General features: G+C 46.5%; 3 protein-coding genes across 3 annotated transcripts; 1 reads left to right on the top strand and 2 right to left on the bottom strand.

Moving 5' to 3' along the window:
• Positions 1–843: 843 nt before the first annotated feature.
• On the bottom strand, positions 844–3,926 carry tubd1 (tubulin, delta 1; the record flags this gene model as incomplete). Its single annotated transcript, XM_084442630.1, has 8 exons — positions 844–978; positions 1,090–1,273; positions 2,132–2,275; positions 2,483–2,647; positions 2,777–3,008; positions 3,166–3,382; positions 3,537–3,684; positions 3,776–3,926. 8 exons carry the CDS (start codon positions 3,924–3,926, stop codon positions 873–875), a joined length of 1,347 nt encoding a protein of 448 aa, XP_084298756.1. The 3' UTR covers positions 844–872.
• An 18-nt stretch (positions 3,927–3,944) lies between these two features.
• rps6kb1b (ribosomal protein S6 kinase b, polypeptide 1b) lies at positions 3,945–10,675 on the top strand. The gene is made up of 15 exons (XM_084442619.1): positions 3,945–4,318; positions 5,396–5,439; positions 5,585–5,705; positions 6,069–6,137; positions 6,689–6,836; positions 7,118–7,175; positions 7,320–7,420; positions 7,666–7,756; positions 7,856–7,946; positions 8,113–8,220; positions 8,818–8,880; positions 9,094–9,171; positions 9,263–9,370; positions 9,503–9,615; positions 9,739–10,675. The coding sequence occupies exons 1-15, from the start codon at positions 4,250–4,252 to the stop codon at positions 9,986–9,988; spliced, it is 1,512 nt and encodes a 503-aa protein (XP_084298745.1). The 5' UTR covers positions 3,945–4,249; the 3' UTR covers positions 9,989–10,675.
• An 847-nt stretch (positions 10,676–11,522) lies between these two features.
• On the bottom strand, positions 11,523–18,707 carry slc33a1 (solute carrier family 33 member 1). The gene is made up of 9 exons (XM_084440108.1): positions 18,636–18,707; positions 17,571–17,984; positions 17,238–17,397; positions 16,827–17,022; positions 16,104–16,306; positions 15,621–15,805; positions 15,364–15,481; positions 14,978–15,193; positions 11,523–14,287 (listed from the first exon to the last, which is right to left on the bottom strand). Exons 2-9 carry the CDS (start codon positions 17,945–17,947, stop codon positions 14,120–14,122), a joined length of 1,623 nt encoding a protein of 540 aa, XP_084296234.1. The 5' UTR covers positions 17,948–17,984; positions 18,636–18,707; the 3' UTR covers positions 11,523–14,119.
• Between the last annotated feature and the right edge of the window lie 4,841 nt (positions 18,708–23,548).

The raw sequence follows: 23,548 nt of genomic DNA, 5'->3' as shown, positions 1-23,548 counted from the left end.
TGGCGACAACAGTCTGTAAGCTGGCTGAAGTTCTGGGTTTGGACCACCTGAAGGGCCCTGGCCTCTAAAGTTCTACTTCTTTCAGTACCATTATAATCAACCATAATCTCCATTTTTGCTACGTACCAGTTTTCTGTTTGGCGCATCTTGCTGTGTGACTTAAATTGATCAGTCCTTAATAAAACTAACTATTAATTCAATGTCCTTGACTTTTGTCTTTGTGTGTGTGTGCATTGTAGGTGTTAAATTGAGTTAATATTAGGCTGTAGGCTTGATAGGTAAAGAAAGGAGCCTTTCTGTCGTTGGAAACACCTGATGCTTCTCGGCCTGTTGGCTTCCTCACAGAAGCGCACCTGGAAATGGTTAGCTCCTGATTCCAGTACGCTAAACCACCCTTTAAAAGACCCACAGAATTATTCAGAAAAGCAAATAATTTGAGTAATATATATATTTTTATTCACACAAACATCTTGCTAACAGTAGCATTTTAAAATACCACTCATTAGAATATGCTGACCATATAAGTTAATTATACATCCATTGATCATACTGTAATTCATTAGCAAAGCTCTGTTGTACTCCCAGGACCCAGCACACTTTATAAACAGCATCTCCTGGCTGCCCTTGGAGGAAGGATGATGGGAGAGCAGGAGAAAAGTTTGTCGGCGGACGCTCCAGCCATTCGTGTGTGTGTTTCGGCATTGTGTGATGTGTGTGTGATCACACCGTGCAATTCTCACAGTGTGATGAATAAAGATGGGTTGTTGTAATGTCTTTTTGTCCAACGTAGTAGAGTAATATCAGATCCTTCAGAGTTCCACTGGCCCAGTCATAGACGGTGTTTCCCTGTCCCAAGCAGCGAGCATGCTGCGTCACCACAGATGACTGTAGCTGGAGAGGACTTGTTCCAAAGAGGTGAAGCTGTCCAGGAAATCTTCCTCAGAGATCCCAAACTTGGTGTACTGATGAATGTAGGCCCTGTGGAAATCAGAATGACAACATGTCATTAGACAGTTCAGTCAAGTCAGACATGTTGATGTGAAGACATTCACTCTGAAAATGTCTCAGTCTTTAGTCTTAAAGGTTCACCTGGAGGCAAACATGTTCCAGGCCTTCCCCACCATGTAGTCCAGGGGTCTGAGCAGCGCCTGGCTGTTGCTGACCAGGGTAGCAGACTTCTCATACTTATTGAAGGGAGCAGGTGTCTTCCACGTGTTGAAAGCCTCATCTGCCGGAAGCCAAGGGGTATAGAGTGCCGAGTCCTGAAATCCACCTGTGGATATAAAGCCATCTAATAGAAGCCTTGAGCTCATTTATAGCTGAAACACATTTAGATTGCTATTCTTGCACTTTGTCTTCAGCACTAGATTATGCTCTTAGTCACTTGTTTTGGAAAGGAGATGCACTTGTGAGTTGTGGCAAGTGGTAGTACATCGGCTTTTCCTACGTTAAATGCAATTATTGTTAGTCGCTTTGGATAAAAGCGTCAGCTAAATGAGTAATGTAATGAGAAATATAACTGCACATAGTAATGGGACGGGGTTCTACAAACATGCCCAAGACGGGTTTTTAAGATATCAACACCCGAGCCGATAAGGTACAATTTAGTAGTGTACTCTTTATGCCCAGTCTGGTTCCTAGTCCCTAGCTTATTGTGGCAAAAACTATACTTCATTAGCTATACTATATTTCAACACTTGAACATATTGGATTCTTTTTTCTTTTGATATGTCATTTTTTCAGCCATCTTGGAATGCATTTCTTAGCTGTTAACACCTGATAAGAAGACATGCGCCCTACAGTGCATGACAATTTCAGACCTATGAGACCTAAGGTTGATTTAAAGTTTTTTTTTTTTTTCTATCATAGCGGACCTTGTGGCTTCTTGGGACAAATATTTTCCCTACAAGGAAAGACAAGTAAACCTGGTTTCATACATTTTCATAAAACGAGGTGGAAAGCCAGCATTTTGAAATTTGCCTCACAGTAGGACCCCTAATAATATACAGATTCTGGTACTCAGTGGCGGGGATCTGTATCCAACTTTGGGGAGCACTCTTTCATCACTGCTACTGTGTGTATGTTTATAGTGCCATCTAGTGGTTAAAGACCAAAAGTACAGGTCATTCACCTGTCTCTGCACTGTACACATCCTTCCCCCGCAGAATGAGCAGATTGGCCACCGATGTATTGAAGCCCGGCCCTCCGTGGCTCCTGGACCAATCACCACCACCGCCGGGCAAGAGGGGCGGGGCACGCACCTGCCAATCAATACCTGAGAGACGGCAGAATCAATACCATGGGACCTGAATCTGTGTTCTTCTAACAGAGAGGTGTCAAACACAAAAGCTCTCAGGGGGACACAGGACATTTCAAAAGTGTCACTGAACTGTACAATTGGTTTTGCTTCCACTACGGCTAGGACTGTACAAGTATAGAGTCTGGTACAGACGAGAATAATGCATCGTTGACCCCTACTTGCCTTCCTCCATCTTGGTATTTGCTATGTGCATCTGACGCAGGTGTTTGAGCAGGCCTGGCCAGGTGAACACGCTGTAGACCATGGAGGAGCTGGACACCTGCGGGATGGTGCACACGCTCAGCAGCTTGAACTCCGGGTGACACACCAGGCTGCCCACCAGGTCACCTGGGGACACAAGCACTCACTATATTAGTGGGTACCTTTGGGACAGTACAGTACACTCAAAATATTGAGATAGAGGTCGCGCCTACTAGGGTGTGTGTGTGACCTGCTGAAGATGTTATTGTTGCTGACCTAGGGGATTTCTGCTGTAGACGCCATGGGCATCGCCAGTGAGCGCAGGCTGCAGAACACTGCCCAGCTGGTGGGCGATGACTTTGTTGATGTCACTGAACGAAATGTGTCTGTTGTTCATGAGCTGGCCACAGATCTTGTGCACGGTGTCATTCTCGTGAACCAGGATGGCGTCAGACAGCTGGTAGAGATTAGCTAGCGTGAGGATCGAGTTGTAATTCTGTACGATCACCTGTGAAGAAAAACAATGAACAGAAATTATAAATAACTGTGGCAATATTAGACTATATGTCCAAGCATTTATGGAAGATTGTGTGTGTGTGTGTGTGTGTGTGTGTGTGTGTGTGTGTGTGTGTGTGTGTGTGTGTGTGTGTGTGTGAATGCCTTACCTCTCCAGTGCCATATGGCCAGGTCAGGTGATTGAGGATGAAGGAGTTTGGGTAGGCATCTCGCAGACACTGGGTGGCATACGTGCCCATCCCAGACCCCGTGCCCCCTGCTACACTCATCATGGCCATGATCCCCACCAGCCTGTCACAGCGCTCAACCTCTCTCCTCATCAGGTCCTCCAGCGTCTCCTTATGGCGAGGGCCATGGACACAGTACCTGAACAAAGACAATCACATCATAACAATCACCGGAGCAGTCTTTGATCACGTGTGACACCGCGGTCAGCTTCTACCGAGGTTGCCGGGAGGATACTAGCCTACAGTCAGAAACTGTATCAAAATGGTTCGCAGTGACGTGTTTCCATGTTTACCCGTTGGCCCAGTTGTTTCCGGATCCCTGTTTCTGACTGAAGTGAGACGTCTCTCCATATGTCCATCTCCCCGTATTCGCGGCCTTGGCCACACTCTGCGCAATGACTTTAGGTTCCATATCAATAAGAACTGCCCGTGCCACAAAGTCTGTGAAAACAAATACACATCTTCAATCTTGAGGAACACCATCATCAGAAGAACGCTTGTATGCCTTAAGGAAATAGAATAACTTTCCTACCTCCATCGGTCGTCTCGTTGAAGAAGCGCTCTCGACTGCATTCACTGTACAACTTTCTCTGCCCATCATTTGCGTCCTTGCTTATCACGTCAAACAATTCTTGGCCTACCTGGTTACCGCACTGTCCAAGTTGCACTGTCACGACTGACATTGTTATGACTTTGCAGAAAGCACAGAAGCTTACGCTATACATGTACGCACGACAAAGTTAAGTCGGCTACCAATTCTGAATAAGATGTGGACTTCCCAGATCCATCGAAAACGGTCATGACGGAGTCTGGAAAAGCAGATTTGAAGATCCGCGCTCTTCCTGCAACAAATCAACTGGTCGGCGTTCCTCCTGGTAGACTTGGTTGTGCGCATGCTCCGTATAGTAGCCGGTTATGGCGGCGGTGTGTGTTCGTCCATGAGGCGGGGAGCTAGAGCTATTCTCACGGACTGAGCGAGCGGACCGGACCGACAGCGAGAGCAGCCATGGCTGGGGTGTTCGACATCGATTTGGATCAGCCGGAGGAAAATGTGTCGGACGACGAGCTGGAGGAGGTAATTCGCGAATTCATGACAGTTGTGGCTGCTACACGAGTTAACTGTTTGTAGCCGTAGCCATGCTAGTGCTACAGGCCCCTTTTTGGTGTCCTGCCAAAGCTTCCAGGGCCCATTTCGACAACGCTACAAGCTAATGTTAGCTATATGGCTAACATTAGTCAGCTAGCTTGAGTTAGCCTGTAGGCTACCACACATGATCTGTCAGTCAGCCACTGGTGCAATCAATTATCTGTGTTGTCATTTGCTATCCATTGTTGCAACTTGAAATCTTGCTATTTGCTTTCAATTCCAACGAATACAGTTTGCATCATAAGTTCCATGTCAGTCGTTATGCCCTAAACAATTCAGCTAGCTATATAACGTTAAGGCTAGGTCTGGTCTTCTGATGGCATGACAGCTGCAGCAGGTCGGGCTAGCACAGGCAAAGCATGCTTTGACTGCTGGCGTGCAACAGTTTATTTTGGCACTTGGCTAATAACATTACGGACTGCAGGTCTATGCGAGGACTCGGGCAGATCCCAAATTAGATTACAAGGGTTCCTTATTCAGGTCTTGAACTGTGATGAGGGGGCGTTGTGATGGCTAAATAAAACAGTTCATCTCATGTACAAGTTTGAGCTCCCAACATAGACCTGTTGTTTGCACTGTGGTGGATGTCTTCATGCTTGATGCTAGTTGACAGTTTGTGTACAGAAATACTTGCAAAACAGCTTGCATCATGTTCGGAACAGCTGTGACACAGATTTTGCAACTCGCGTATTGTTTGCTTAGGGTGTAAAGTTTACCGCAGCCACAATCATAGCATTGTCATTAGCTAATGGCACTGACTGAGAAGAAAATCACAGTTTAGCCTATGGATAATGTTAGCATTTCAGTATTTTTTCCACTCTTTGCTGTTTCTCAATCTGTGTCATCAACTAATGTAATCCACCAGTCCACTCTGATTCTGTTGACATTACAGTTGGTGCTGGCAGCATATTCACTGCAGTCCTATGGCTCTACACCTCATTCCACTGCACCCTTTCATCAGTAGCAGACATTTGGGATTACAATGTGCTATGCTTTTCATTCTAGGCTCAGATCAATGATTTCATGGACCAGTGCAGCGGCTTTGAGTTGTAAGTGTGCACTGTCTACTGTGTGTGTGCTTCTGAATGTGTTTCAGGCTAATATGACATTTGTTGAGGGCGTACAAAACATTGTATATTATGCTTTGGTGTGCTCGGGTGCAGAAAAGGTTAATTGTGACCTGTGTTTTCCCAGTAATATGGATGACTGTGAGAAGATTGAGATATCTGAGGACAACGTCAACCAAGGAACAGAGAACATCAGGCCAGAGTGTTTTGAGCTGTTGCGCGTTCTGGGGAAGGGCGGTTACGGGAAGGTACAGTTCCCCAAACAGCAGAGTGGAGTGGCTGTGTGCACATCGAGCCTGTACTTTAGACCAGTGCAGGATAAAAATGCTAATCTATAATTGAAAAAGGATATCCGCATACTGGATTATACGTCTGAATAAAGAACGTCCGAATAAAGATGCCTCTGAAGACATTTTGCCTGAAGAAGACCCTGTGGGGTTGAAATATTGCTTAAATAAAGTGTTTGTGGATATAATCCTGTGTGCGGATCCCCCCAACATTCATGAGATCATATCTCTCTACCTGCCTGTCATACTAATGGTTTTCCTTACTATCGTGAGCAATGCCCTAATCCCCATGGCAACGGCCTCTTCTGATTTTCTATTCTGTAGGTGTTCCAAGTTCGAAAAGTTGTTGGAGCCGCCTCGGGCAAAATATTTGCCATGAAAGTTTTAAAGAAGGTAGCAACCTTTATATTATTTTTTGAAGTAAATTATAACGTGCCATTTATCAGCAATGTTGTCTTTTTACAGGCAGACAACCAAAACATAACCTTCAGTTTCTTGTATAGAACATTAGTAGACAGCATCTCTCAATTATGTGTTAAATACTGCAAAGGTATGATAGATAAACATTGTATTGTGCTGCTTTTTCGTCAAATATTGGCTTTTCCTGAATCCTGTATCTGGGTAAGATCTTGCTGATAGTTGGTGGATTGCCATCAGTGCACTCTGCTGCAGTCTTGGCAGTGAAGAAGACGCGGTCTCAGACCAGCAGTTTCTCTGCTCAATAGAGAGTTTCTGCTTGGTCGTTTCCATGGCGGCTGGTGCAGTCATGTCAAACCAATTCAAATGCGTACGATTTGTTAATAAAACCGTGCATTAAGGGAATACGCACCACAAATAGCTACCACTCTGGCAGGATGTCGATTTGTCTGATCACGCGGTTCTGGAAGCAGCAGGTGGGCTGAACGGCGGCCGACGCTAACGTGTGTTTCGGGGGCGACTCCTAGGCCATGATCGTGCGCAACGCGAAGGACACGGCCCACACCAAGGCGGAGAGGAACATCCTGGAGGAAGTGAAGCATCCCTTCATCGTGGACCTCATCTACGCCTTCCAGACGGGAGGCAAGCTGTACCTCATCCTGGAGTACCTCAGCGGTCAGTAAATCAGGCTCCGCCCCCAGGACCCTCACCAGAGACCATTCAGGGCAAGACGGACGAGCAGCCATTCTTTCTGCTGCTCTTCCTGTTGCCTGAGAGTTGCCAGGGTGGTGACCAGGCCATTATAGACAGCAGTGTGCTATCCTTCTATCCAGTTGTTTTCTTTTAATATTCTGAGAGGATTCCCAAGCAGTTATACAGTAATGGATGGATTGTGTCCAGTTATGTCTGTTGCCATGCAAATGAGCTTCATTGATGAATTGTGTTGTCACCTGCAGGTGGAGAGCTATTCATGCAATTGGAAAGGGAAGGCATTTTCATGGAAGACACAGCCTGGTGAGTAGAGATTTTTTTTTATTTTTAAAGGCTGATGCCGCATACAGTACCAGCTGTGCCAAGGAAATTAAAGTTGGCCAACAGAAGGACTGAGGTGAAGTATTGCTCATTACCGTGACACAACATGGTGTTGGCTGTCTTAAGTTTCTACCTGGCAGAGATCTCCATGGCTCTGGGCCATCTGCACCAGAAAGGCATCATCTACAGAGACCTGAAGCCAGAGAACATCATGCTCAACAACCACGGTAATCCTGGGCCCGGGGAAACCTTGGTGCACACACGGCTGGCTAAGTCATACTTCTTGTGTACAATTTTTGACAGCTTTCCATGTTCTGCTTAGATGCTGACCTTTCCTCTGCTTCTAGAGTATTTTTCCATGCTACACGAACTCCAAACACATGTACATCTAAACTTGTAACATACAGATTAACTTCATGTCAGACCAAATGACTTGACAAACGATTCAGTGCGTTTGTGTCTCCTTGTCCAGGTCACGTGAAACTTACCGACTTCGGGCTCTGTAAGGAGTCCATCCACGACGGCACCGTCACCCACACCTTCTGCGGCACCATAGAATACATGTACGTCTGGCAGACATCACCCGGCCCGCACCACGCCCGAGACGTCTCCTGACCTCGGGAGCCGCCTGCTAAAGGAGCGAGTGTGTTTTATTCTCTCAGGGCCCCGGAGATCCTGATGAGGAGTGGACACAACAGAGCGGTGGACTGGTGGAGTCTGGGAGCCCTGATGTACGACATGCTGACCGGAGCGGTGAGTACGACGCCGAGACGCCCGTCTGGCAAAGGCGGTGTTAAAATAGCTCTGTGTGTCACCGTTAACGGCTACATCGGGTCCAGGGGACGAACACGTACGCAAAGACGGCAGCGTTTTCCTCTCGTTCTCTCTCTTCACCCTCGTTCTCCTCACCTCCATCTAGCCACCCTTCACCGGCGAGAATAGGAAGAAGACCATCGACAAGATCTTGAAATGCAAGCTGAACCTGCCGCCCTACCTCACACAGGAAGCCAGAGATCTCCTCAAAAGGGTACCCCGCCATACGCTTGACATGTTCAGCCCTGCGGCGCTGTATTCACTTTGGTTTTGCTTAGTGGACGGGTATCTATTAACGCCATCTCTGAGACAACAGCGTCACCATTTTAAAATAAAAATGTAAAGGTAATAAAAGCAGACAACCTTTAGTGATAACAATGTAGCTTACTTTGTAGCTCAAAATTAGCTTTGTAGCTCACAATTCCGTTTTTCAAATCTAACAGCGTTATGTCGGTTTTGAATCCTCTGAGTAAGTATCTATTAATGCCCACGAATGTACAGTAACGTTCAGTCATAGACATTAATAAATAGTGCTCACACAATGACGCAGCATCCCCAAGCAACATTTTCAGGGTGAGACTTAACAGAATTAATAGTGATGATTTGAGATCGTTTTTATACAACTAAATATGCAAATATGGACGTAGACTCTATGATATGTAATTGTAGGAGAGTCGGTTACTTTTCCATTGCAGTTTAAAATGTGGCTAGTACAAGGCAGAAATGAGTCTTGTTGCGTTAATAGATCCCCATTCGAGGGTGGGCGTTAATAGATCCCCATGCGCTGTGTTTGAGCTACTCTGTTTTCCAGTTGCTGAAGAGGAACGCATCGTCTCGACTGGGGGCGGGGCAGGTGGACGCCACGGAGGTGCAGGTGAGAGCGAGGGGGGGGGGGGGGGGGGGGCGGGGGGGCTCGGTGTGGGAGGTAGCTACGAGGGAGCACTCACTCAGGTGCTACCTCAAAAACTAGTTTCAGTCCCACGGGGAGGTGCAGTGAAATCCTGTCTGAACCAGTCACCAGCGCTTCAAACGGCAGCCCGCTGCACATGCTCTGCTTTGGTATTTGATGTCGGTTGTCCTCCCTCAGGCCCATCCCTTCTTCAGACACATCAACTGGGAGGAGCTCCTGGCCAGGAAGGTCGAGCCGCCGTTCAAGCCTTTCCTGGTGAGCAGCCCAAAGCGTGCATCATTACAGACCTCCCTGAACCCGGAGCCACTCAGGTTACCGCTAACTCACTCAGCTCTCGTTTCTGCAGCAATCGGCTGAAGACGTGAGTCAGTTTGACTCCAAGTTCACGAGCCAGACGCCAGTGGACAGTCCCGACGACTCCACACTCAGCGAGAGCGCCAATCAGGCCTTCCTGGTGAGGAAGTCGTCTGGTTATGTCGCTCATATGAGACCACCGTGAAATAAAACATTTCACTCCCAATGACACCCCTGTGTTGGTTGGAGACGGTCAGGGCCGTCTAATTTCCCCGTGCGTTCTTCCCGGCAGGGCTTCACGTACGTGGCTCCGTCAGTGCTGGAGCACGTCAAGGAGAGGTTCAGCTTCGAGCCAAAAATCCGCTCGCCTCGGCGGTTCCTCGGCAGCCCAAGAACACCAGTCAGGTACGGCAAATCCCGACGGGAGCGATCCTTAGGAATGACATCCAGGTCTGGCTGATTGCACTAATGTGCGGCCCCAGTCTCTCTGATTACCCTAACGCGACCCCCCCCTCTCTCTCCCCTCAGCCCAATCAAGTTCTCTTCGGGCGACGGCTGGCCGCGCAGCCCCCTGCTCCAGGCCGGAGCCCCCCTCCAGCCCCCCTCGGAGCAAGCTATGGACATGTCCACCCCGGAGCAGATGGACGTGACGGCTGGGTCCGAGGCCTCGGCCCCCCTGCCCATCCGCCAGCCCGCCAGCGCCAACCCGGCCCAGTTCAAACAGCAGACCTACCCGGTCGTGGCCAAGCGGCCCGAGCATCTACGTATGAACCTATGACCAGCCACGCTATCGTAGAGACCCCACGCCTCCTCTGTTCTTTGTTGATTTTCTTCCTCTTTTTAAAGAAAGATAAGGACACTAGAGACTATGAAACTAATCTCACACTCACCACACAACACACCGTCACTACCTGCAGTCTGTCGGAGGCTGCACCTTCAGAGGGCTGCAATGAGTGCTGCTCCGCAGACCACGTCGTCGCCTCAGGTGCCCCAACCTTTGAACCTTGACCCCCCCACATCTTCGCCCGACTCATGTATAGGACCGGAGTAACAGGATATGGCATCACTCTGGACTTCCAACCTTTTTGTATAATACTATCATACCACCATAACGGGAAATTAATGAGATGAGTACGTCTCAAATGTGACTTCATATCATCACAGTTATCCATGCTTAATGACAGTCTGTAAGACAACATCCAAAGTGCTTCATGTTAAGACGATGACATTGACTATGGCTTCTGTCGAACACTTGGGAGATTTGACAGTATTTCTAGACGATTGCTTCCCAGCTCCGTATGATTGAAATCATGAATTATTGTTAATTGATGAGAAAATAGATGATTTGGAGGAGCTTCAATAAGCTGAGGATCTGAACATAGCTTTATGTCTTAAGTATTTTACAAAAGCGGTGCATTGACTGTGCTATATATCAATGATGGATCAATACAAGAGAGCCTCAATAAAAAAAAAAACACAAATGTTTACTTTTTACATTTTCTCACTGTGTCATGTATTACTCATTGGCTATGTCTGTTTATGTGTGGGGAGTAATACGGGGTGTGGGGAGTAATACGGGGTCTACCACAGAGTTGCGGAGTCATCCAACAAACTGAAAATCAATGACAGTACATATACAGCTATTTTGCTAAAATTATGTAGATGCCTGCAAGAATGAATGTCCTCCCAGGGGGTTGGGCATGTCTTATGCAGTACCTGATTTGGTTTACCCATTTCCCAAGTGTCACCTTTTGGCCACTCCATGTAGCTTTTCACTTATTTGTTTAAATATATGTTGGTTGTTCAGTCTATTGTATTCTGATTATATCCATGAATACAAAAAATGTTCATTAACGTTTGGTACTTTAGCTGTCCACTGCAGTCTTGCTTCATATAACTGGTCACTGCATGTTTGGGTTCCTCAGTCAAGCAAGGTGCAAGCTAGACTCACGAGTCAGTCTCTAACAAGGTACAAGCTGAGCGCATTGCCATGAGTGAATGTAACACACTTGTGTCATATTCCTTAGATGTGGTTAGAAGCCAGATGTCAGGAGGTTGGGGCCTACTTCTGAATTCAAGATGTGGTGTGAAACCTGGTCTGCTTGGAATTCTGCCAGGAGGAAATTAGAACTGCCTAGAAAAGACAAGTCATTAGGTAAGTGACCCAGTCAAGATTGTAGACTAACATGCAGAAGATATGATTGGTTCATGGGCATAGTATAATTGTTTCCATATGAGACAAAGAACAATGTAATGTGTACATGTTCATTTTATTACATATATAACATTTGTATTAAATGTTTTCAATGTTACATCCGGGGAATGTTGGTATAAAAGTTCCTCAGGACATTTTACAGTGGCTGCTATCATATTTACATCTCAAAAATCATCACCCTGTGAAGTCTGTGCTTGCCTTGTCTTGGTCTGAGGGGGCATTGAGAAATTGACCATAAATCCACCACATTCTTGGAGAAAATAATCTTTGAATACAGATTCTGTGAACCTTGCCCATTCTGAGATAAACTACATTACATAAAGCCAAATCTCCAATAAAGAATAAAATTAAATTAAAATAAACTCAAACCATAAATATAAAGACAAATACAGCTGAAGGTAACTGCTGGTAGACAGGTCATTGTTGTTATTTTCATGTAACAGTGACTACAGTACTGGCACATATACACATTAAAGGCCTTGTACACAGCAGCATCACAAAGTTAACACCAGGGTTCCCACACACGTTCAAAACTTGAGTTTTAAAAAGTTGTCCAAAACAATTCCATAATATTTTACCCCATTCCCATGACTTTATGTAGTTTAAAATAGATAAGACCTATATAGCAGAATAATGAGGGTCCTACTCAAGTGTGCTATTCCCTAAGATGGACAGTGTAGCAAAAATGTAGCATGGAGTGTGGAATGGAATGCCTTTGTGTCCATACAGTAGAAGTCATTCCATATTCCGTGCCACATTTTTGCTACTCTACCTAACCTAGGCAATATACCGCACTGGAATAAGAGCCTCATCATAGCACCTATATTCTTTTATTTTCACTAATATTGCATTGGCCAAGTGAATGTCACCATTTGCCAATGTGTATCACGTGATACTAATGACACTTCAGCGGTCACGCAGCCTGCGCTCGCCTCGGGAGACCATCCTGATCACCATCCTGATCATCCACCAGTTCACCTTCAGTTTCTCTCGCAAATCAGTCTGGATACTCTCGATAGAGATCCGTTTGGGCCAACTCAGAAAACGATCTAGCCAATGAGCGTTGGTTCTGAGGAATTTGAAATACAAACAGCTACGCTGGGCGGGTTGATGACAGCGAGGGGGTTGAAATTAGAGCGTGATGAACCTTTTCTGATTTTTTAGATGGTTCATCCAATCACCTGCCAAGTATTTTTGAAAGTGCCTGCCCTTTTCCAAACAGTTTTGAAACAAACCATCTGGCGTGTTAGGTTGAGCCTGTGCAGCACAGCACTAGATTTGATTTTAAATCTAGAAATGGTGCTCAGAGAGCATAGACCTCTGCCCACGAATGCATGTTGTGGCTCAGTGCCTGCGCACCTGCGTGCGTGGAGGATATGTTTGGTATTACCGCATTCGTTAGGTCGAGAGCTCTATGCCAGTCAGAACCCCGTGTCTCTGTGACCCCAAGATCCCCTCAATGACAATGAATGGGGGGAATTTTTTCACTCCTGAGCCTAAATCCAAAAAATGAATGGAGGTGAATGGGCGTGTTTGGGTGGCTCTGTAGCGCCCTCCTCGGGTGGGAAGTTGGCCCATGCTACAATCCTGCTAAAAAATAAACCACCCAATAAAATACACACCACCGAAAACATTACCTCTTGCCCTGTGCTTTTGCTGGGGCGGAGGTAATTAGTAATTTAAGGAACATATTTTGCATAACGCCATGTTTAGGGATTTTTATGAACATATTTCAAACAATACCCAAAAACGGTGTATATTCAAAACTTTTCCAGAAGATTGTTGATTCCAAACCATTTCTAGGCCTGGAAAACTGTTTTTTGAATTTCAGAACTTTTCCAGAAATTTCATGAGTGTGGGAACCCTGAAACGACAAATGACTTCAAATCCAGTCAGTCATAGACTGATACTACATATAAGAGACTGACCCAGCAGGCTCACTGCAGATGCAGTATAGGTTTCCTTATTGTGCCTTCTTTTAGTAAGATGGGGCTAAGGACCCAACCCCGACTATAATGATTTGGATTTATAACATTATTTCTATCATACACCAAAAATAACAGATCTTCAAATATCACACACATACACACAATCAAATCATGAACCATTACAGTACCTGATCCCACGTGGACCCTGACTGTTCCCTAGGACAGAACGGCTGGCTTCCCAATGCTGGTCGAGAGTAATACTGTGATGTCGGGAAAACGTTGCAGGCGTTGTCGTAATCTAATTTGATAAGAGTATGGTTGATAAGGGTACAGTTGTGATATCTACCCCCAAGATACTAACCTGAATTTGACCGGAAAAAAACTAAGTCCAGATGTGTTGCATTGTGAATGCCTTTTCAAAGATCTGACAAAAAACTTTATTGCCAGAGCCTCTGAAGAACACACACAAATAATCAGTGTAAAAATGAGCCAAAGGCCTGGCTATACATTTAACAGAGACAGCCAGACAAAGCAGCTATTTCCTTGAGTAGGTACCCAAGATGTTTCTTAATGTTGCCTTTTGTTTCCAAGGGGACACTTGTATAGTGAGCACAGCATAAGCCATTGTGAGATCATTTCTGCTGATGGGAACAGAGAAACTGATGATGTGAGAGGACTTGGGAGCCAGGCAGACTGAAGTGGACTGAGGTGGTCTAGTGTTCGGCCATACTGGGCAACTGCAAGAGTTAATTGGATGGGAGTGTGGTCACTGGTTGGCCCTGCACCTCCAGGCCGCGGGGCTCTGGTCCTGCAGCCGCCTCATCCTCTTCCCTAGCCACACCCACCAGGCCAGTCCAATCACCACGCACACCACCGACTCCACGTAGTAACCGTCCAACGACGTCACGCACACGCCGCCCTCCTTAGTGCACAGCTGCAGGGAGAGAAAGGGTTAACGGTCGGCAAGGAGAGAGAGAATGTCGGCGCGCTGTCCAGTAGCTCCCACGGTAGAATGTAATATAACAGCTGTGACCATGACGATCGACCGCAAGGGCCCCGTCACTCCGAGGCCCCTGCGGTCCATCGACACGCTCTTCTCTGTCCTGGCTCTTCCCTGTCCTGGCTCTTCCCTGTCCTGGCTCTTCCCTGTCCTGGCTCTTCCCTGTCCTGGCTCTTCCCTGTCCTGGCCCCGCAGTGGTGGCTGCCCATCTCCCGCCACAGGCTCAAAACTCACCTCTTCAAGAAGTATTTTTAGTTTGCTATTCTTGCACTTTGCCTTCAGCTCTAGATTATGCTCTCGTCACTTGTTTTACAAAGGAGATGCACTTCTGGCACAAGCTTCTGCTGAGTTCTGGCTGAGCTTTTCCTACGTTAAATGCAATTGTCTGTGAATTAAGTCACTTTGGATAAAAGCGTCAGCTAAATGACAGTGTCCATAGTGGGGTCAATATTAAAAAGCAGATACAAAATACACCATGCAAAAAGGGCATTCAAAAATATTCTCAAACAGGAATTCAAACTTTAATGCAAACTTTAACGGCCGTTGACACAGAACAGAATTCACTTACTCAGTATTCTGAGGTATCGAGCTAAGACACACACACACACACACACACACACTTACCCCTGCCTCCTCCGGTGAGCCACAGCTCTGCATGGCAGCCCCCTGGCACTCCTTGGAGGTGAGCGGGTCGACCATCCACAGCGCCAGCGTGGACGGCCAGTTGCTCCCCAGGTTCGTGACCGTGTTCAGCAGGGTCATGTAGGTGCCGCCGATCAGCGGGTCGCTCACCTTGGCGTGGAATGCCATGCAGGCTACGTACATGCTGTACAGTGCCACCTGGGGGCCGGGAGGGAACAGACGTGCGACAGGGAATGTTACTGGCTAGGGAAGAGGACGAGGAGGCTGCTTCACTTAGCTGAAGCAGGAGGGACAGAGAGAGAGAGAGAAAGAGAGAGAGAGAGAAAGGGAGAGAGGGAGGAAGAGAGAGGGAGAGAGAGCAGTCTTACCTGATGTAGTGCGTAGCTGAGCAGCACTATAGCGTAGTAGTAAACGGGGAAGCCCCCATCTTGTTTCACACTGGGGGTCCACCACACCAACAGGGCATACTCCAAACCTATCAACAACCTGGACCCAAGAGACACAGAGAGAGACAAGTGGACATAATTTCATTAAGTAAAAGGACTCTGTGTCTGTGTGTGTGTGTGTGTGTGTGTGTACATGTGTGTGTGTACACGTGTGTGTGTGTGTGTACGTGTGTGTCTACCTGAAGGGGAAGGCCTTGTAGAATATATCTAATGGTCTGGGCCCAGCAGTGTATTTGCTGATGATTAGGGGCAGTAGTATCTGCAGGGGCACCATGGGTACTGCCAGCAAGGCCAGCTGCTCCTTCGGCACGCCGGCCTCCACCAGCTTCAGACCCGTCACCGCGTCTGCCGCCGAGAAGCCAATCTGGATCACACACACGGAAACACACACAGCTTAGACGAAGGAGCACGCTTTTATTGGCACACATGCACACTTCCGCCAGCAGAGGGCAGCGTTGGGTAGATTGGGAGTCAGTTACTGGTGAGTCAGGCACAGCTAATTACTATGAGGTAGTGGGTAAACAAACTGGTATAAATGACTGTGTTAATGTGTAAAAACTAAATAAAATACATGCGTGGAGTGTATAAACAAATAGGGTAAGATACCAGGTGTGTACAGGGAGTTTAAGAGAGCCGGGTACGGTAGATCTTTCTCTAGTTACCTTAGCCGTGAGCAGCAAGCTACAGAAAGTGAACACCGTAGGCATCTTGATGATGGAGAACAGGAGCTTGTAGGTTTCCATGACACTCTGCGTTTCCTCCTCCTGGACCGGCCTCCTGCCGCGGACCTGCGCATTCTCCCGTTTGAAGATGGCCACCAGCGTGGTGGACACCAGGAACACCACGCCCCAAAAAAACAGGAAGTCTGCGGCACGGAGCCAATCAGAGATGAGGTTTACGAAAGCAGGGTATTACATATCACAGCTTTATAAGCATCATCAATAATTAATTACAGGAATATTAATGACTTATAGTAACCCTGTATGTTCCACCTCAGCCTCTCTCTCTCCCCCTCCCTCCCTCTCTCTCTCTCTCTCTCTCTCCCTCCCTCCCTCTCTCTCTCTCCCTCTCCCTCCCTCTCCCTCCCTCTCTCTCCTTCTCTCTCTCTCCCTCTCTCCCTCTCTCTCTCTCTCTCCCTCTCTCTCTCTCTCCCTCTCTCTCTCCCTCTCCCTCTCTCTCTCCCTCCCTCTCTCCCCCTCCCTCTCCCTCCCTCTCTCTCTCTCTCTCCCTCTCTCTCTCCCTCCCTCCCTCTCCCTCTCTCTCTCCCCCTCTCTCTCCCTCCCTCCCCCTCTCTCCCCCTCTCTCTCCCTCCCTCCCCCTCTCTCTCTCTCTCTCTCTCTCCCTCTCTCTCTCTTTGTGAACACATTTCATTCCTCGCTCCCTACCGGATAAAGTGACGATGCCCGTGTCTTTGGGCTCTGTCCTCAGGTACTTGTTGCAGAAGTTGGCCGACTCCAAGGCCAGGAAGAGCACGTTGCCCAGGAAGTACCCGGCCGTCTGGCCCACAGAGTTACAGGTGGAGGCGTAGCCCACATTCTCCCTGGACAGCATGGTCAAAGCCCAGCCGTCCACTGCTATGTCCTGGGGTTGAGAGCACAGAAATCAGGATCAATCAAGTGTGTGTGTGTTTGTGTGTGCCTGTGTGTGTGTCTATGTGTGTGTGTGTGTGTGCCTGTGTGTGTGTCTATGTGTGTGTGTGTGTGTGTGTGTGTGTGTGTGTACCTGTGTGTGTGTGTGTGTGTGCCTGTGTCTGTGTGTACCTGTGTGTGTACCTGTGTGTGTGTGTGTGTGTGTACCTGTGTGGCTGCCAGGAAGGCCAGCATGAAGAACATGCCTGTCAGCGTCAGCACGTCAGGGCCGTGCCCCTCTTCACTCTGTAGCAGCGAGTCGACGGTGAGGGACAGATAGAGCATGAAGAGACCCAGCAGGTACTGGGTCGGCACCAGCCACGACTTCCTGGAGCCGGGGAGGTAGGGAGGGAGGGAGGTAGGGAGAGAGAGAGAGAGAGAGAGAGAGGGAGAGGGAGAGGGAGAGAGATTGATGAAGCGAAGGTCGGAGAGGGGGAAAGACCATTTCGATAAAGTCCAAGAAAGCAGCGGGACGTCCGATTGCACAAAACGATTCCTCACCTGCGGCCGAACCTGCTGAGGTACAGGGCGTCCACCAGCGGAGCCCACAGCAGCTTGAGACTGAACGGCCAGAACACGAAGCTGAAGAAGGCCTGGTCCTTGTAGCTCACGCTCTTACTCTGCATGATCAGGGGGATGCTCCCGGCCAATCCCAGGGGAATCCCTTGGAGGACGTAGAGGAAGAGGAGGACGGATATGTTTCCCAGCTCTCCGCGGAGCCCGGGGCGCTCCTTGGGGTGTCCGTCCTCGTCCGACCCGCGCTGCAGGAGCGCCCACCCGTCCTCCTCCAGGTCCTCTGTGTTCCCTGCTCCGCCCCTCATGCTCGCCGCCTTCCTCTGACGCCCATTCTTGTGTGTGAACGAGTCAGGGAGCTCCATGGTGGCGGGCGTCAAGCAAGCTGTGCCCTCCGGATACCTGCGGGATAGGGAGACGGCAGAGCGGATGACTACAGTGATGTAGCACTTGGACATGCTGAATTAAGATAGCTACTGCGACAACTCTGGTACCCTGGGGTGCTTGATTTTAAAACTTAGAGCGTAAGTAAGAACGTAGAGAAGAGAAACCTGGAGAACGTGTAGTTTAAAGACGCTGAACTGGTTGTCAAAAACCTGCAGTGCCATGACACATCCACAAGCTAAAAAGGTACGAAAATCTACCCAACTGTAGTAGCTAACTAGCTAACCTACCTAACATACAGTTGCTAAATATGAAAGAGGAAGCAAGCATGGTCATGCTCATGTTGCACTGTCATCACGACAGCATATGGTTTGACTAAGCAAACAAATGCAAATGGATACGTTACTCACAGAGGTACCTAAGGTAGTCAGAAAGAGACAACAGAGGCCAATAAAACGGCAATTAATTATCAATATATGTCATGCTGGCGATTCAATGACAGAGATGAGGTACATGCATACCTTGTTGTGATAGCATGACACGTCACATGCCAGACAATTATTTGATTGACGAATTAATGAATCGATCGATGGCCAGATTATTGCTATGATTAATCAAAATTACGATTGTATGGCCTTTGATAGGCAATATAATTCAAATTATAGATACCGTTCAGCTTTCACACAGTTCGGTGGGAAGCCTACATCAGTTAGCTAGCCAACAACAGGACGAGATGCTCGGAGGAACGAGGAAGTATCGGTGTGCAACATAGAAATATGTCCGAACGTTTGAGATGACGTGTCAAATAGATATTAACTTAAGTTCCCCACGGATAAATAGGAACCACAACCAGCTGCGAACACAAAAGTGTAATAACGTTTAAAGTACTATTTAATTTCCATACATTTAAGCAATATAGAGATAAAACATAAATTATGTAATCTAGCAACTATCCTCAGGTTTCTCCCCGCCCACACACACGCACACGCACATACACACACACACTAAAAAAAAAAGTTATTCGTTTTGCGTGTGCGGCCCATGGATGTATTAATAGAACTGGATACAGCCACTCCATTCACTGACCGCTATCAACAATGAAGCCCTATTGAACCGCGCCATCTTGGCAAATTTGTAGTCATTTGACCATTTCCGGTGACTTTTGTACTAGCGCAGTTGTGCTTTTCTGGCCTTCCGGTGACTTTTGTACTTGCGCAGTTGTGCTTTTCTGTCCTACGCGCGTCCACGGTCAACGTTGGCGTTGACCGCTTCTAGCTATCGAATGGCCGACTGGTGTAAGATGGATAGCCTAACGTTAGAGAGATAAATGTAGTCTATGGTTATGTTAATAAAGCTAACAATGATGTTGTAACATGCATGCAGCACTGCCGATCTGAACGATTGATTCATTATTACCATGGATCGGTATTGGGATTGATCAAGGGCGAATGTGAAATAGCAGCCACGAACTCAGCGGGTTATCCGAGATGCGGTAGCAGCTGCCAAAGCTCCTGCTGGCGGGGAGTGAAGCTTCTCAACTCGCTTGTCACTGGCTCCCTGGAGGAATTTAGCCTGGCTGCAATAACGTTATCGCGAACGGAATGAATACCATCTACTAGCAAACAAAACATCTTCAGCTATAATTAACCTGTTAAAACTAAGATGCCTGGATGAAAAAATAATTTCTCCAATGGATATATTTTACAAAAACAGGTTAATATGCAAGCCGGTTTTCATTGCTAAATCAAAGCGGGGAGAGCCGGAAACGTGCGTGGACGCGCGTAGGACAGAAAAGCACAACTGCGCAAGTACAAAAGTCACCGGAAATAGCAAAATGACTACAAATATAGCCAAGATGGCGCGGTTCAATAGGCCTTCACTTTAGATTTCGAATCCTGGGGGCTTGGTGCGGCCTAGCCTCGCGTCACCAGTCTCTCCTCTGGGAGAAGAGCCTGGTGTCTATTTACTTCACTGCCTTAAGCCTATGGAGTTAGATTTGTGTCTTTATTACTTGCGAGAAAATAAATGATATGAGAGAAAAAAAATGTTTGAGAGAAAAAAAATATTTGAGAGAAAAAGTTGTCACACTGATAGCAAAAAAAAAATCAATAAACTTTTTTTACTCTCAAATATTATTTTTTGCTATCAGTGTGAAAACAAAAGGTTTCTTCTCTCTCTCAAAACCTAAGTCTTTGCTCTCGTGTCAGGATTTTGCTTTCGCTACGAAAATAATGTCACGGGCGGGGCCACGTTCCTATTGGCCAGTCTCAATCGGATTGACAGCTGGGTGAGGATCGTCTTGGGAGTCGAATTCAACTGAATCATTCATCCACCATGGTCGATTCACCGGCATAGATGCGCTGCGTTATTTGGGAGCGGAGACGTTTGGGTAAGATGATGACACACAACTCGATGGGTAGCTAAGGCACACTCATTATAGTGCCTTAAATAGCACGTTGGCATAACGTTAGCTAGGTAGATAACAATGATGAAAACATGGCGTTAACGTTACGTAGACACGCGCTGGTTAAAAGTTAGTGTCAATTAATAACACAATCTCGGTAAAATAACGTTAGGTGAGAAAAGGGATTCATTATAGGAATGATTCTGATAACCAACTTGCTCAGCTAGCTACCCATCAAGTTGTGTGTTATCATCTTACCCAAACATTGGAGTCTCCCAAATAACAGCGCATCTATGCCGACCATGGTGGATGAATGATTCAGTTGAATCGACTCCCAAGACGATCCTCACCCAGCTGTCAATCCGATTGAGATTGGCCAATAGGAACGTGGCCTTGTCCATGACATCATTTTCGTAGCGAAAGCAAAATCCTGACACGAGAGCAAAGACTTAGGTTTTGAGAGAGAGAAGAAAAGTGTTTTGAGAGTAACTTTTTTTTTTTGAGAGAAAATGTTTTCACACTGTTAGCAAAAAATAATATTTGAGAGTAAAAAAAGTTTTTGGAGAGTTTTTTTTTTCTCAGAAATCATTTTTTAAATCTCAAATTATTATTTTTTAGATTCTATGACAAAATACTTGCTCACCAAACTTTTTTTAGTCTCAAATATTATTTTTTGATATCAGTGTGAAAACATTTTCTCTCAAATATTTATTTTTCTCTGAAACATTTTTTTTCTCTCATATCATTTATTTTCTCGCATGTAATAAAGACACAAATCTAACTCCATATTAGCCCGCCCCCTCATCCGGCTCGAGCCGGTAGAGCCCGCCTCCAACATCCGTTTGCTTTATTTTTCCTTAACCGGTAGTTCTCCTCGCATCTTCTTTTACAATTTTCGTCGGTGTTAAGCCTGGTGATGCCATCGCGAATGTTATCTACTCGAAACTTCACCATGTGCAGCCTACAGTAAAAACATTACAACAACTGTTCTTCTTCCGGTCCAGACCGGATGATTATGCGATGCGTCATCGCGCTTCCGCTCTAGACCGGCGAAACAACTGCGAACGAGACAGGCCCCAGACTAATGCGGCCAGTCCTATTTAAGTCCCTGAGCACTTTCTTTTAATTCTGGAAATCCAGAAAGCACAAATAAGATCGTCCGACATTGAAATTGTCAGACAAAGATGCAATGTGCACCTGTCCGTTTTTTGCTTGCGTCCTCCTGTCAACGAGGATACAGTTGGACACACGAGTAGCCTAGATCAGTAGCCTAGGCTAGACAAAGGCCAGTCTGAACAAATATGAGTCTTGTCTGGTCTTTCGTTAGCTGCTACTGGCTGCAGTAGCCTACGTTCACATTACTGCATAAATAAGTTGGCACAACATCCACCTTGTTTGTTTTGAGAAAAAACACACAAAAAAACAAGCTGGCTTGTTTCTGTTCAGGACTTGTAGCCTAGGACAGAAGCTAGCCACTGAAATAGCTGTGAATTGAAATGACATGAAATAATGTCTGATAAATTAAGAGTTTTGTTGCCTGGACACATCAGTTCCAATGCTTCCAGTGCTAATCCATCATAATAAGAGCGGGATAGCCAGTTAGCTCATGAGCTCACAACAACTAGCAGCAGCTTCCATAACATTAATGGTAGTGGTCAGTGGCTAAAGCAGTTACACTGATGATTGCTGTAACGTTAGCTATTTTGCTGAAATTGAAACTTCTGTTTCTGGACAAAGGTAAGAGATAAAGCCAGATAACACAAGGCTAGCGGACCTACAGCGGGTCCCCAATGGATGAGCTGGCGGACCTCCGGCCGAATCCGCTGGCGGGTTCCTGGCCATTTGCACATCAAATGGCAAGCTAACCTCTGGTGGATTATCAGCATCAGGGACAGCGGTCCGCTAGTAATCCGAAATGCTACCGCTATTGCTCCACCACCATCAGGCCTGGCGGGAGGCAATTGACCACCCTAGGCAAAATACCATCAGTGCTGTTCTTTTCTCCAACTCACTCTCCTCTTCACAAAGTTCGCTCTCCTCTTCATCAAGTTGGCCCTCATCTCTGCTATCACTCTCCTTTCTATAAAGTCCGCTCACCGGCGCGCGGAGCCACTCTGACTCAGAAAAACAACATTAATTTTGGATACGATTACAAGGCCTGTGTCTTTTCAACTGCACGGCATCTGAATTGTGCACCACTTGGTTTTGACCGTTTCTTTTGGGTGTTGTTTTCTCGAACAGTTTCTCTCTTTTTTCGGTTGAATTATTTCTCTGCAATTTTTGGTTGTTTTCTATTGTTTTCTTCATTAACCTGTGACCTGTGGGGCGGCGGCCAATGCTCCAGGACGCCCCTAGTGGCTCGGTGCCCTAGGAAATTGCCTTGTATGCCAAGTGCATGCGCCGCCCCTGACCACCATTCCACCGGTAGTTTATTGTCTATATCCTAGGCCCATTGGCCCTAGGCTTATGGATTTCTATTGCTAAATTAACTTACTCTGAAATTTTTTGGGGTTACCCTTCCTTTCATAGTCCCCCAATTACTAAACATTTACCTGGTAAATACTTGCGAAGTATAGCCTAATATTTAATGGGTAATTACTGAGTATAATGGGTAAGTACTGTAGTTATAATTTCAAAACAGGAGTATTTCAAATGTTCAATTACTGCACATAAATTCAATAACTGACATAGCACCACCAGGTAACCACATTTTACATAACTTCTATAACATCCAGTGACAAACAAATGACAAATCACAATGCTCATATTTATTAAAATGCTTTGAATGCTTTGACTGAGAACAGGAGGAGCAGAAAACAAAACACAGAGTTGCATACACAGAGAAACATAACAGTAAGCACAAGTCTAGTATATCAATAGGACTTGTAATTGGTCACTTAATTGGTCACCCAGTTTCTGCAATTGACACAGTTAATTCATCAGCAAAAGAGATTGTACATTTCCTTAAAAATAAAAAAACAACCTTTTGTTCTCATGGGATCTCTCGATCGAACCCATGATCTTCGAAATGTCGTGGCTAAAGTTAAAAATCAAACAGGCTCATGCTCAACCGGAAATCAAGCCCATGACCTTCCGCATGGGAGTCGGGCGCTTTATCCACTACACTACCGAGGAACTTGAAAGTGAGGGATGTCATAGTATTTTCATTTTGGTGTGC

The sequence above is a fragment of the Borostomias antarcticus genome (assembly GCF_949987555.1).
Source record: "Borostomias antarcticus genome assembly, chromosome: 1".
Lineage (NCBI taxonomy): Eukaryota > Metazoa > Chordata > Actinopteri > Stomiiformes > Stomiidae > Borostomias > Borostomias antarcticus.
This window is presented reverse-complemented; position numbering and strand designations above follow the sequence as displayed.

Bases quoted from the DNA above. Each gene is read 5' to 3' on its own strand.
- rps6kb1b (XM_084442619.1), top strand. From the start codon at position 4,250: ATGGCTGGGGTGTTCGACATCGATTTGGATCAGCCGGAGGAAAATGTG. The intron at 7,421-7,665 runs GTAATCCTGGGC...CTCCTTGTCCAG, and splicing joins CATCATGCTCAACAACCACG to GTCACGTGAAACTTACCGAC. The intron at 9,172-9,262 runs GTGAGCAGCCCA...TCGTTTCTGCAG, and splicing joins CGCCGTTCAAGCCTTTCCTG to CAATCGGCTGAAGACGTGAG.
- slc33a1 (XM_084440108.1), bottom strand. From the start codon at position 17,947: ATGGAGCTCCCTGACTCGTTCACACACAAGAATGGGCGTCAGAGGAAG. The intron at 17,023-17,237 runs GTACACACACAC...TCTCAACCCCAG, and splicing joins CCTTCCTGGCAGCCACACAG to GACATAGCAGTGGACGGCTG. The intron at 15,806-16,103 runs GTAACTAGAGAA...TGTGTGATCCAG, and splicing joins GCTTGCTGCTCACGGCTAAG to ATTGGCTTCTCGGCGGCAGA.